General features: G+C 33.2%; 1 protein-coding gene across 1 annotated transcript; it reads right to left on the bottom strand.

Moving 5' to 3' along the window:
• Positions 1 to 8,828: 8,828 nt before the first annotated feature.
• LOC112000819 (glutamate receptor 2.8) lies at positions 8,829 to 15,156 on the bottom strand. Its single transcript, XM_065773595.1, has 5 exons — positions 14,855 to 15,156; positions 10,985 to 12,321; positions 10,510 to 10,822; positions 9,712 to 10,118; positions 8,829 to 9,608 (listed from the first exon to the last, which is right to left on the bottom strand). Exons 1-5 carry the CDS (start codon positions 15,117 to 15,119, stop codon positions 9,066 to 9,068), a joined length of 2,865 nt encoding a protein of 954 aa, XP_065629667.1. The 5' UTR covers positions 15,120 to 15,156; the 3' UTR covers positions 8,829 to 9,065.
• Positions 15,157 to 15,497: the final 341 nt, after the last annotated feature.

The raw sequence follows: 15,497 nt of genomic DNA on the forward strand, positions 1-15,497 counted from the left end.
TCTCCTCCCAAAACAAAAAATAGCACAAAAGTACAAGAGAAAGAAGATCAAAAAATGGTATTTGTCTCTCTCTCCATTCACACAAATCTTGAACATGAAGAACGTACCCANTCCTATGGGCTTTTAATAAATCTTTTTGGCTTCCCTAGCCCAATTACCATATCCTTTGCCTTTGGGTTTATTGGCCTTCAAACCAATCACATTTACTAATTCCTTTCTTTGGATTCCTTCGGCCCGTTTTTGCTTTCTTTCTATTTCTTATGATTCCTATGAGCTTACTACTTCATTCTTTGGAGCTTTCTTGGTCTGTTTGCTCTCTTTCGGATCACTTTACTATTTTGTAGGCCTGTGGACCATTATTCCTACCATTCTGGCCCAATGGTCTTTACTTTGCTATTTTCTTTCTCCACATTTTTCATATTGTTGGGTTTCTTCTGCCATTGGGCCCTTTTGCCAAAAATGGGCATCAACAATCTTCTATCTCACTTTCTTTACTTTTTATGTTTCATTTATGTTTTCAATAACAACTTACTATGTGTTAGATTTAATTTAATTTTATTTTTATTACATTAATTATTTTATAAGGAAAGAAAAAATAATGTTGCAAATTATGATTAATAGAATATAAAATATAACACATAAAATGGGTCAAATGAATTTTTTCCATCCCAAGCTTGGGGTGGCTCCACATTGTGTCCAGGGGTCACAAGACCACCCTAACTTGGAAAAAAATTATTATATATAAATTTAAAAAATTTTATGACTTTTTTATCCTTAAAAAAAATTTTGTGACCATCCTCAATTTCTTTTGGCGCAACATAATAAAACTTTGGACAAAGTTTAGCAACAAACTTGTACACTTGTAGTACTGTAGACTAAGGTTACAATTTCACTCAATATATTTTATTGAATGTGAATTTTGACAAATCCAATATTGGATTACATTTTTTTTTTTAATATCCTCTATACTTGCAAAATAAGATAAAAAATTAATAAGGGATAATTACACTTTATCCACCTGTAGTTTGCCTCTAATTTGACTGAACTACCCGTGGTTTCAATTTTGATACTTTACCCACTTGTAATTCCTTCCATTACTAATCCGTAACCTACCTCTATTAAAATTAAGGGTAAATAAGTATTTTTGCTCAAGTTTTATGTCTCTCTCCTCCCAAAACAAAAAATAGCACAAAAGTACAAGAGAAAGAAGATCAAAAAATGGTATTTGTCTCTCTCTCCATTCACACAAATCTTGAACATGAAGAACGTACCAAAAAAAAAAAAAAAAAACCTAGATCAACCAACACAAGATCACTGACTTAATGAAACATCTTCGAAAAGATTTAAAAGCCACATGTACCTGGGACAAGTTGTTTGTCATGGACTGGAAGCTTAATTGACCCACGTATATTATCTAGCGGCAAAGTTGATCTTTACATTCAGGTTGCCTATTCAGAACTTGGTGAGTCGATTTTTCTTCCATCTTTAACCCAACCCCCAGAAAGTCCTCAGCTCTTCAAGCTAATGAAATCCATCTTTAACCCACTCTACTTTACCCTTCCATTATTGTTTTTAAATAAAAGATTTTATTTGTTCTCTATATACCTATAATTCAACGTATAATGATCAAGAACTAGCACGATGTTTGGCTGCTGAGAAAAAAAGAAGGTAAAAGAGATTTGAAATATTGAGTTATATGCTTTTTATTGCTATAATGCTAAAAAGGGCATTGAAAAATTGGATTAGCCAAATGGTTTAATGTAGACCCAGTCACTAAAAATATGGAAATTTAGTTGTTCTGGACCTCTGGTCCTTTTACCATGGTGTTAGTTTTTGTTATTGTTGAAATTTAATTTATATTTAGATTTCAAATTTTGGGTTTTGTAGAGTTAAGCTATAAGATAAGAACCCAATTTTCATAGAGGGACAAGGAACTAATTCAGCTTCAGTGGAGCCTCTTGCCAACTGGAGAAATGATTTTTCGAAGATGTTTCATTAAGTCAATGATCTTGTGTAGGTTGATCTGGGTTTTTTTCTTTTTTTGGTATGTTCTTCATATTCAAGATTTGTGTGAATGGAGAGAGAGACAAATACCACTTTTTGATCTTCTTTTTCTTGCATTTTTGTGCTATTTTTTGTTTTAGGAGGAGAGAGACATAAAACTTAAGCAAAAATACTTATTTACCCTTAATTTTAATAGAGGTGGGTTACGGATTAGTAACGGAGGGAATCACAGGTGGGTAAAGTGTCAAAGTTGAAACCACAAATAGGCAAGTCAAATTAGAAACAAACCACAGGTGGGTAAAGTGTAATTATCCTAATTAATAATTATGTCATCAATCAAATGTTTAAATTTTGAGTTTTTGAGTCTAAAATTAGATATAAAAAATAAGTTTATGGATCAAATAATAAATAACATCCGATTAATTAGCACGAAATTTGACATGTGTTTTAAGAATATAAAGAACATGCAATTCAATGGTTATATTTTCAAAATATATAACCATATTAATTTGTTTAGTAAGAGTTGTAGCCTTAGGCTACAACTAAGTTTGTAACCAAACTTTGTTCCCCTTAATAATATATTAAAGTCTTGAAAAAAAACCCAAAAAAAAAAAACCCAAGAAAAATGTTATTTTAACTAAAATTTTAAAAGAGACGTAGCTTGCAGCATTAATAATGAAACTATCATGCAACGATTTCAAAATAAGAAAATTCGTAGAAGGAAATTGCAAGATTTTATGTATTTGCATTTTTTTTTTTTTTTTGGTCAATATATGAAGTTCTCTTTTTTTTTTTTTTTTTTTTGGTAGTTTAAAAAACTAGTTCCCAATTACCGCAGTTCGACTAGCCAGTTCAGTTTGAATTTCAAAACCGAGAACTATCCAAATACAAGTAAAGTGCATTTTGTCAAAGAATATATCAACACATGAAAAATATGACCCTAACAATAGTCTTGATCATGATCTATTAATTAAGAATTTAAGATAGATATAACCTACACTAAGTGACTCTACAAATCCTAGAGGATACATATGACAACTTTGGTGAAAGTCAGTGTAAAAGCCAATGGGGTCTATAAGGCTAAAATGCTTTGTTAGTTTTCGGGCTGCTTGACCTTGACTCTTGAGTCTAGGGCCATTTGGTATATGTGTTTAAACACATGTTTTCAGTTTTTAAACAATATTATACGTATTTTCATACATTTTTTCACCCATGCGTATTTTCAAAAAATATAAACAACGTTATTAGAACAATATTACCAAACGACCCCAATATTCTCTTAGAAAGTTTACTGCTGAAAATTAAATAAAGTAACATACATACAAAACAAAACAAAAATTGATAATATTTTTTATACAGGCTGATATGATAAGTTTGTATTGATTCTCATCTGGACTTATTATTGATATCAGTTTTTTCTTTACCACACTAATTATTTGTCGTGTCGAACACCATATATTGAAACTCTCTTAAAAAAAAAAAGAAAAAAATTTACTTGCCGTGTCAAATTTTTGTGTCTAAAAACTTTCTCAATTAAATAAGCGAAAGCCAACTCTAAGTAAATGGGTTTGAAATGTCAAGTGCAATTAGCCAAACGGCTGAAATAAGTTACATACCAATTATAACACGTTTAAAAATATCAAACTACAATTGTAAAATAGAAGAATATGACATCTAGATAGCTTGCCGGTAGGGTCTTTCGCCATCATTCTGGAATCTTTGAATAGAATCAAAAGATATCTACCTTCGATGTGGTTGTAGAATTACCTCGAAAGAGTTTATAAAATCAATCCCATTTTCCAAACAATTCAAAACAAAAGGAGTATTAAAATGTAATATCGTCAGTCAACGTTACAAGAATCTTTTATGATGAATGAAGAGCATGAAGGACTAGGCCCAAGTAGTTAGCAAAACCCTGGTGGACCAAAATTCAAACAAATATGTTCAATATTCTAATACGACTTTGGGAGAAAATGTCAAAGATAGAATGAGAGGAAAAAAAAAAACCCTCAGAAATCTGTGTATTAAAACTCATTGAATAATATTACACTAGCGTTTGTAAAACAGAGCTTGAATAAGTTTTAAAAAATAATAAAATAATCGCTAACCCTATAATAATAATAATAATATTAATAATAATCGCTGAAAGAAACAGTGCCTCTTTTTTTTTTTGGGCCAAGCAAAAACCTTGTATTCGGCTAAAAAAATACAAACAATTATTGGGTATAAAGATTAAAGCACACAAAAATAAGTATTAGCTAATTTATTTTTCTTCATAAGTTATTGGGCTCTAGATCTATAATTACTTCACCAAACAAATTGGATTTTTGGCCCATATTCTCTTTTCTACATGGGTTGGACTGCAAGGCCACAAATACTAGTCACTCACTCACTCACCACCAGGGAAGTGATCTCAGTAACACACACAATCAATCCTCGTAAAGTCTTTTTGTTCGTTTAGAATTAGAAGCATTGGGAAAGTCTTTGCGAATAAATAGTGACTTTTGTAAATTGTGTAATTAATTTTTTTTAAATACACTTTTCAATAGGTTTTTTATATTCTTATTTAAATTTTTTTTTTTTTCAAATACATTTTATCAACAACTCTTCTTCTCTTCTTTTTCTCAAAATCATTTTTGCATTTTCATCAACTCTCAATTCTTAAAACCCAAATTTGATCATTTAATAACACCAACATCAACAAAACCCAAATCTTAAAACCTTGATTTTATTATTCAACAACACTCAAATTAGATTTTTATCATCCAACAGTACCCAAATCTTAACACCCATATTCTATCATTCAAGAACACCCAAAATCTTTTATTTATAAAAAAAAAAAAAAAAAAAAAAAAAAACCCAAAACTCAGATACAAGACCTGTCTATGGAGCAAGGATCATATTCAGAGTCAGATCAATTCTAGCCTCTTTGGCCATTCTGGTAAAAAAGGGGGAGAAATTTTTTAGGGGGAGCTGAGGAAGTGTTTGCACAATGTTAAGGGGAGCATAGTTTTAGACTTATAAGCATTGGTTATTGGTTCATAAACGGTTTACCTTTGTTTATTTTAGTTTTTATAACTGCTGGTTTATGCTTATTTTTTACTGCTTATATTTTAAACTTAAATACTCTAGTTTAATCTCAGTTTTATTTCTGATTTGTTTGTGATTCTCTCAATGCTTTTGTAGCATTTCTCTTGTACTTTTAAGATATTGTTATTATGTCTTAAGTACCTCGCTCTTGTACCCTTGTAGGATTTTTCCTAGATGCACATACTTTATGTACTGTGCATTGGTTGAGTGTTAGTCATTTAAGTGATTTGCCTTGTGTTTGTCAACTTGAATGTCTAGATGTTCATTCCAAGTGTGAATGAGCATTGTGATCATTTAGTTATAGTGATTGTCTGTTTGGTCAAGCTATGGTCTAGTACTTTATTCCATTTTGCTTCATCGCACTGTGCTTGTTCCATTTTTCGTTACAAGTTTTTTGCATAACCATGAACTTATTGTGTTGTTATGTTTCAGGAGATACTTGTCATTATCGTTCAAGAGCTTCACAGTTTCTAGATTAGGTGTGAGTGAGTTTTGCCAATGTTTCCAAACTCACGTTTAAGTCTAGAGTTTGTTTTAGGGGTTTTGTCACAGAATAGCCAAAGGGGGAGATTGTAAAGTTATCATTTACAACTATATGTTTTGTTGGCTTATATTCCGTGCCAAATTTGATTGTAATTATATTCAATTTGTTGTACCCTGTATTTGTTGTGAGATTTCATTGTAAGGGTTGTGTATTAGAGAGAGAGAGTGTGAAGACTCAAGCATTTGAAGACTGAAGATTTCTCGCGGGTATCTCACGACTTAGCTTCCCGCGAAGTGATACACGTGCCTTGCACATGCTGGAATGCGAAGAGTCAGGCTAGGTGGAGATAGTTGTGTCTCGCGAGTATCTCGTGGGTAAGGCCTTCCCGCGAGACACCTGCGAGGCATTCTGTTCTGCCAGCCTGTCCAGTCTGATTCACACTTTCTATACCCACATTATTTATACCCACATTATCCACAAATGAGATGAGAGCTTCTGAGAGAAAACCCTAGCCAAACATCTTGAGAGTTAAAGATTGTTATACCCACAATCCTCTACACATTTGTTTTCAGAATTTCCTCATCTCCTACCTTTCCATTTCCATACCATTGAGAGGTTGATAGCCCAAACACTTACCATACCCTTTTAGAGTGTGAAGTGATGTTTTGGTGTTATTGGGAAGCATTGGAAGAAGCCAATGATGGCAGATGCAACATGGAGCTTATTGCGGGGTCCGGAGAACTAAGACAAGATACGGTTCAGAGAAGCCTTGTTGGAGTAGGAGCTTGGAGGGCTTAGGTACATCAGGTAGATTAGGCTTAGAGGGTCTCTTGCGAACCCATGTATCCCAATTGATTGTTTAATGGATCGATTTCCACTTGGAGGGCGGCGGAGAGGTTTTTCGTCGAGTTCTTCGGTTTCCTCTTCGATAACACGTCTCGATGTTATCTTTGTTTGCATCTCTTTTCCTTACTCTTGTTCATTTCATTTTTATTGCTGTGTGCTTTAAATATGGATTAGAGTAGTTGTCTTGCTTATACGCTTGTGTTTACACTATTCCGCACTTAGTATTAAGTTAGTGTAAAATCAACCAAGCCGTAACTTTAATTTGGGGATCTAAATTACTCGTGTGTTTTCGACACATTTCCGAACTTTCAAAAGCCATTCTTTGTAGACATATAATTTTCCATTGCTGCGTTCTTGTCTCATATGTATATATATGAGATGAGTTATTCTTCATGTCAGATTCTCCTATTCTCTTGGGGATAAAAACTTTGTTCAAATGCTCTTTGGCTATGAAACTGATGCAAAACTTGCATAACATCATCTTTAATGATCTCCCAGCTAGCTTGGAAAAATGTAATGGTAATGCCATTGGGACCTCGTGCTTTGTCACCATTCATACTTTTTCACTTTCACAGCAGCCCAAACCTTCTCTTCATTAAACTGCCTTTCCAGCCCCTCTGCCTCACTTTCTGTCTGTGGTTTCAACTGAACATCATCCAACAATGGGTACTTTGCATATAGCCCTTAAACACTATTTAAAAAAAAAAAGTAAATAAAGGGAAACAATAAGTCCATAATACCATAAAAAAAAGGTCACTTTTTCTCATTAGGGGTGGATTCAAAGGACCTTGACTTGATGAGGTTTCATGTTGTTAGGGAAAAAAAAAAAAAAAAAATCCTATGTTTCCTTCTTCCTTACAACCTCGATTTTAACCCCTTTTTCATAAGTGGAACTCAACTCCATATAATATTTTTTAATCAAAGTTATGCTCCGTAAAGGAAATAAAAAAGTTACATTGGAACTCGAGTTCTATTATATATATATATATATATTGCGAGGAATCTAATCTAATAACATATCATATTATGTACATTGTTTTAGAATCAATATCATATCATGGACTATATATTAAAATTTGGAATTATAAATCGTTGTTGTGCTAAGTGCCTACACCAAATTGCTAGTTAAGCTTATAAGCTATGGTTTAACACCAAATGGCAGCACCAAATTGCAACATTTAAAAAAATAAAAATAAAAATAATAGCTTCTTTGTTCTTATCAAGTTTTCTTCTATTACTTTATCGATTCTTCTAATAAAGTAACAATTAGTTTAATGCATGTTATGTTTTATTCATATCAACTGCTATTTCTTTCTTTTTCATTTTTTTAATAATATTTTTATTCTATCTAATTGCCACATAAAAGTTTGATTTCAGCTTTGATATATATATATATATATATATATCTTTTCATATATCATATAATAAAAATTAGACTTAAAAACCATTGTTACCCCAAGTAGTTGCACCAAATTATAGTTCTTTAACTTTTTTTTTTTTTTTTTTTTTTTTTTTTTTTATAATATTTTTATTCTAACTAATTGCCATATAAAAGTTTGATTTCAGTTTTGATATATATATATATATATATATCTTTTCATATATCATATAATAAAAATTAGACTTAAAAACCATTGTTACCCTAAGTAGCTGCACCAAATTATAGTTCTTTAACACTTCTTCATAGATGGGAGTTAAGAGTTGGGAAAAGAAATCAACGTGCATAACAAAACATGGATAAGATAGCTCATTTACTTAGATTAGGACTATCTAGTAACAATTAGTAAATTAACAAATGAATTAATTAATAAATTAGGTAAAAAAAAGTTTCCTATATAAAATTTTCAAAATTGGATTAAATTTAACTTAAATAATAATATATTTTGTTCTCGGGTAGAGATTTTGTAAGGACACGTTTTGCAGCCCAAGCCCAAAATGTATGGGATCTTGGTCCAGTGAGCCCAGTACAATAAATTTGTAGAGAGTGGATTAGAGACCTAGACTCTAATGAATTTAACAACGGCTAGTATGGATTTAAAAGATGATCAAGTAAGAACAAGGAAAATAGAGCTGAATCTATTCACTGTCCGAGGAGATATTTTTCATATAAATCAATAACAATGGGGTACAAGTACAATTCTTTTTCTTCGTCATAAAAATCTATTGGCTTGTTACTTAATTCACTAAAGCCCAGTTTTTCAACCAATTCTTTACAAATTTATTGTTTTGGGCTTTTTGGCGCTAAATTCCTTCAAATCTGGTCCTTACAGATTCAATTACCAAATCCTACCTACATCCACAAGAAACCATTATTGTTTTTGGCTTGATGGTAGAGAACAATAGTCATAGAATTGACATTGTAACTTAAAATTTTATTTTATTTCTCCAAAATAAAAACAAAATCCACAAACAAACTCTAGCTTGTTTATAAATTTTTGTATGTGTGATGCCTTTAGTCCTCCACTAGTACTATACGAGAAATACTATCCCTAAATAAAAGTATCATATGGATAACTATATCATTGTTTACAAGTCTAAAATTTAATTTAACAGTTTTCTAGAGCTATTTCTTGGGTTCTTGGACCCCTTGAAATGGATTTGGGTGACCAATTTGCTCATTATCTTCTACCGATAGAAATGTCTAATCATGTGGAATAGGAATGAAATATTCTCCAGAAGGTGTTCTTGAATCTTCCGAGGAAGTAAATTTGGGTTCTGTGTGGACTGAACAACTTATTGGACTTGTCGACCAACAAGTGTTTGTTGAGGCATCACGTGTGCCTATACCTTGAACATTGTCAATGTCACCACCATCTTTCAATGGTTTATTCCTAAAAGTATGTGAGCTAAGGTCTTTGTTGTCAACGATTCTTAAGGCATGACAAATTCTTCTCCATATTGAGTTTTTTGAATCAAAGTTGATCCAGATTTGTCGCCTTTCCTTGTAAAGGAACTTAGAGAAGGAGATGATGAGAGCTGATAAGGAAGCAATGCCAGCGATGAGGAATAGGCCCCAAAAGCTTTCTAGGCTAAGACTACCAGAAGAAACCTGGGTGTTGGAGCTTGAACAATTACTTTGGTCCCCAAACCATGCCTTTTCAATTTCTTTCATTTTCTCTCCTTCGGTCACATTTAATACTGCCCATGAAACATCAGATACGAAAGGGGAACCTTTTGGAAAGACCTGAGAGACATTAAAAAAATAATAAAAATAAAAATAATAATCTACATGAAAAACTACAAACCAACACAAACACATACACATGAGAGAGAGAGAGAGAGCTTACAAAACCCAACCCATCATTCTTATATATGGATTGAATCATGGTATACTTGGAGCAATATTGTGATAGTAAAACCTTCATAAAAGGGACGTCATCAAAAGCAGCAGCTATACCTCCATTTGCACTTCCTTTTGATAAAAGTTCATCACATTCTTCTGTAGATTTATATGTCCTAAGCTTAGCTGGGTCAAAATTCATTTCTTCCAGAATTTCCAAAACATAAGAGCCTTCTTGGTAGCCCACATACTCCCCATTCTTAATAAGTTGGTTAACATCAGTAACAGTTGGTTGCAACTGTTGAACAGTTAAGAGTGATGTCAAACTCGCAGTATAACTTTGAGTGAGAATGAACACCACAAAAATCCATATGATGACCACAAACCTTGCTAAATTGCTGAACAAGGTCTCCTCTGTAAATTAAATTCAAATGGGCTTTAGAAAATTACATAGTTACATCATAAATGTCAAGTTAATACGATATTTGAGATATCATCTAGGTATAGTACTATTAGTCTATTACTTGTTTTAATGCATGATAAAGTTGAATTCAAGGAATCTTAGGCTATAATATTAGTATATGTCACAATAAATTTTCATATTATAGGCTATTAAGCAAGTTATCAAATATTTTATTACTTGATTATTTCTGAAGGATGGAAATTCTAAGTTTCTAAAGCTGTTATAAGCCTCCAAGTAGTGCACAAGCTGTTCTAGATTGTGCATTTTGCATATGCCTTCTATTGAGTATTTGAATCATTCATTTCTACAATAATAAATGAGAAAATGATGAAAGGAACTTACTTTGTGCAAAAACCATGGTTGAGAAGGAGTACCACAAGCTTGTTCCAATCTCATGTGATGGAGGCCCACGGAATTCTTCATTTATTCGATGTTCAAGAACCCATACAACAAAGCCAATGAAGACAAAGAAAACCCCACTTGTTATCCAAAGGTCCCAAGTTAATGGTTTCAAGAACACCCATGCGTTTTTCCTTTCATTGTCTTTGATTGGCACTACCATTGTTACTCCAGATTCTGTGTATGGCAACGTGAAGTCTATATAGTTAGTCCTATTTGCAACGATAGCTGTATCTGCAGCCAGAGCATCGAAGTTCTGCCAAAGTAATATATTTATTTCAATTATTTCCAGTACTATATGTGCACTCTTGTTTAGATAGATAACAAAATATAGAAGGAAAATGATAAACTAAGAAATATAAAGGCTCAAAATGTAATCTTAATTGAAAAAATTAGTAAGCTAAGGATTTTTACTAACCCCAAGATATACTTGATACACCAGATCATTATATGTACCAGCGCTTTCACCATTAGGCTTTGCAAAAGGAATCAACTCATAGTCAACATTATATGGTAAAGCTTCCATAACAGCCTTAAAGATATCTATGCTGTATCCTGTGACCTTTGTTGTGTTAGTGCTAGCATCATGTTCCACCTTAACAAATTCAAAAAAGCCATCCTTCACTGGAACTCCTACTCTCAACCTCTTCCCATTTGTTGGAATCTCCCAACCCTTGGGAATAGAGCTTGAATCACCCGGCCATATAATTGGTCCTATGTTTCTTCTCGAAGTGGAATACGCACTTGTGTTTGTAGAATTAAATTCCCTTATGAGTCCACTTTCTGGAGTCCAAAATGCAACCCCTCTTTCTCCATTACCATTCACATTAATTATCTGAAAAGTTGATGATTGTAGTTGCCCATTTGGGAGACTAAACTCTCCAGCAAGGCCAGTAAATCTAGTGTCCAATAATGCTTGGCGAAGTTTTGGACCATTTAGAGAGACCCCCATATTTGCAAGATCAGTTAAGTTGCTTGAACCAGTTGTATATTCAAAGCCAAAATTTTTAGTCCCAGCCTTCTCAACTGCCCTGGCTAGCGCTGAAGCGGCATCATATGCCCATAGTCCCTTAACATTCAATTCAACATCCAAAATGTTTGGATTGTCTTGATGGAATTTTGTTTTCCATCGAAGTGTAAAATTTTCAAGCTCAATTGTTTTTGGAACATAAGTTTTTAAACCTAATACCCCTTGCATTGAATCACGTACTGATGATTCTATTGAGCGAATGGAATTGGTCATCCCACTAGTCAAGATCCAAACATAACCTTCACTCATCATTCCAATCTCTTTTGCCTTGGTGAAAAGCCGAGAACCAAGATCGATTGGTAAGTGCAAAATGAAGACTCTAGTTTGCATTGTCATCAACTTATAAAGTTCTTCACCAATTTGGTAATCTGAAGCCAATGGAGGAATGACACTTCGATAAGGGACACGGGCATCAACTTCTTGCAAGGCATCAATCAAGAAGGGTATCATACCTTGTCCATACTCATTATTCGTGTAGATTGGCACAACTTCTCTCCATCCATAGGCTTGAACAATCGCACTTATAGCTTTCACTTGAGATGAGCTATTTTGAGCGGCTTGGAAAAAATATGGAATTTGAAGTGAAGTAAGAGAAGGGCTTGTTGCTGAGAATGCTACAATGGGCACTTGGGCTTTCTCCCCAAGATTGATGATAAACTTGGCTTGCATGGAACTTTCTGGCCCTATGATGGCTTGCACTTCTACATTTTTTATCAGGTCTACAGCTATTGTTGGAAAAAGAAAAAGACAGAGTGAAAGTGAGAAAAAATCCAATTTAATGCCCAATCAAACTCTAACTAATGTGGAGCTTCATAAACAAATGAGAAATAAATGAAAATTTTGGTAATCATCCAATTATGCATAGTTAACGAAGAATAGACACTATGACCCACCCTACTGCATTTTTCCCCGTGCGGATTTTGTTTAATATATGTTTAACTTTTTTATACATATGATTTGTTTATGCATATATGAGTTACAATGTATATATAATTTTATACACCACTATCAGTTTCTTTAAAGCATTCTCTCCTCTCCCTGTGTGTGTATGTGTTAAAATATCTGCTTAGTATTTTCAAAAGAAAAAACAGTGAATTATTCCCACATCAAAAAATAAGTGTGAGTTAAAGAGATTTAAGCATGTGCTGTGTATCTAAGAGTTAGACCTTTTTAGATATACACCACTGTCAATTTCTTTAAAACATTCTCATATCTTCCTGTGTGTGTATGTGTTAAAATACTTACTTAGTAGCCTTAAAAAAAATTATACATGTTCTATTAATATTCTCAAAACACTTGTCTCTATTTCTTTCTTTGTACTCTCATAGTAATCATTTCCCTGTATTTTTCATCTTTATCTCATCAATATCTGAATTGTCTCATTAGGATTAGTAAAACATTTTCCACCCAACATGCCTCACTACTCCTCGCATGGGTTTTCCCCACCCAAGAAAAAAAAAAGATGGGATGGAGATGGGACATCCATGATCCCACCCTACCCCACCTCATTACCATTCCTAGGGCTATAGAGGTCTTAGTAACCAATTGAAAAGTTTAACTATTTAATGGAATAATATATGAATCTAGATAGAAAATTTTGTAAAATACCATAAATTTCACATCCTAGAGCATATAATTCATTGTTAAGAAGAGAGTAAAGCACTGACAACAATAGTTAGCACTCACTAGGAGTACAACAAACAAATGTGGCTGGAGCATATGGTCCAATAAAAGTTTGAAATGTGTTAGGTAAGGGTGTACTTTCGACCCATCAACCTTATCAATATGTTGACATCTTGGGTTGGTTTTGCAAAGGTTGATGGGTTGAATTTTTAAATTTTCATTTAACTTTTAGATTACTTTGTTTATGTAGAGCTTTTTGAAATGCTAAATTTTCAAATATAAGTATTCTTTAGCCAACTTTTAGCAAACATAAATGGGCAAAAAGTTAAATAAGTTGATGCCAAATAGAATGGTTAAAATTAAGCTAATTTTTTTATTAGATTTGAAAAAATGACTCCTAACTCAAAACAATCTCATCCCTACACTACATGATTGGTTGTTTTTTAGAACTACCATGAATTGGGTTGAATTAAAGATTTTCCAACTTGTGGGGGTCCAGTTGAGTTGAAAAATACTCCAAACCTAGTCCAACACGCTTAATCATAGGAAATTGTCCATAGCTACTCGTAACAAAAGAATTGAAGTTGAAAAAAATAAGAAGAAGATATTTTGGTGGCAGAGTCTAGTGTAATGATTAGAATAAGAGAAGTGTTACATTGACAACACTTTCACAATAAATCTTAGATGATAAATTGTAAATAGTTTTACTTGGAACCACCCCTAAAAGACTTTCACAATAATTTTCAAGTTCACACTAAGAACCCATGAGTAGAACCCACCTTTGAAAACCGGCTTGTAAGAGGAGGATGCCCAAAAGTTTATAAATATATGGTTAAGTTTACACTTAATCTATGTGGGACAATAAGATCATAACTTACCACCACTTAATCCAGGTGGGACAAAAGGATCATCCCAATCTATTGACATTGATCTAATGATAACCCTTTCTCTTTTTTTGGCAGCTCTACTCACCTATTAGTTATTCAATGACTTAATAAGCCATTTTAATATCTAATTACTCAACATGGTGGTTGGTTTTGATAACAAATGCTAAAAACCATAGGTAGAACTCGCTCTTGAAAACCGGCTTACAAGGGGGTGTTCAAGAGCTTATAAACACATAGTTAAGCTTATATTTAATTTATGTGGGACACTAGGATCACACACACACACATATATATAAGCTATGTTAACTTTAAGCTATATTACAACACTAAATATTTTTTGGTTTAACGATGTAGATCACTAACTTTAAGCTATGGCCTAACCGCATCGTAGATAAAGTTTTGCAAATTTATCTGAGAATCGACAATGAACTCCTATGGTGAATTGAACTATCATCTACGAAATACTAGATACTACATAAAATACCAAAAGGAATTATTAAGTCAAATTTTTTGTATTGTCTTTCGTTTAGTACTAGTGGAGAGAAAGTTTAACGATGTAGATCACATTATTAATCACATAATCCCATTAATCCAATGCTGCAACTACGAAGGGTCCCAATCCAGTAAGAAGAAAATACTGCAGCGAGTGATTGAAAAAATAAATAAATAAATAAAGCTATCCAACATGAGATCTTACCTACAGTCTACAGTCTGCAGATGGGGATGAATAAGAGAGAGGGAGATTTACCTGCAGCAGCTGCTTCAACAACATCACCTTTGGAGTCTCTGGAGCTAAGAAGTAGCCTAGTTTTGTAGTAACTATTGGAGGCATAGAAGTCTGCAAGGGCCATGTTGATGCAACTCAGACCCATCTTCCCAGTCCATGTATCGAAGTCAAGAATCACACCCACGTTGACTGAGATTGTCGTGTTTTGTGCCTTGGCTAAGAAATTAATTTTAGAAAGAATAATGAAGACCAAGAATGGAAAAGCAATTCTGGTAGGGATCTTCATGATTATGTTTTGAATACCTTGTAAAATTCATCATCTTATTAGTCTTATTTATAGGACAAGGTCAGATAGTCTTTTTCTTTTGGCTAAATAGGTCAGATAGTCAAACATAGGACAAAACTATTAAATTATATATCTTTGAAAAGTAAAACACCAACTTCTCTCTTTCTCTCCCTCACACGCCAACACACCATCAGGGATCAGAAGTCAAAACTACAATAACCAACTAACACAAGTTTTTGACAAAGCATGATTGGCGACAAGAATGATATTACACCACAATACATGGTGCTCGTATAAGACAAATGACATGGGCATTTGTATGGTACATAAACAGAATAGGAACAGATGCAAATCTTTCTTCCATAAGCAGAGACAAGT

Source organism: Quercus suber, unplaced genomic scaffold (assembly GCF_002906115.3).
Source record: "Quercus suber isolate HL8 unplaced genomic scaffold, Cork oak 2.0 scaffold_77, whole genome shotgun sequence".
NCBI classification, from domain to species: Eukaryota; Viridiplantae; Streptophyta; class Magnoliopsida; order Fagales; family Fagaceae; genus Quercus; species Quercus suber.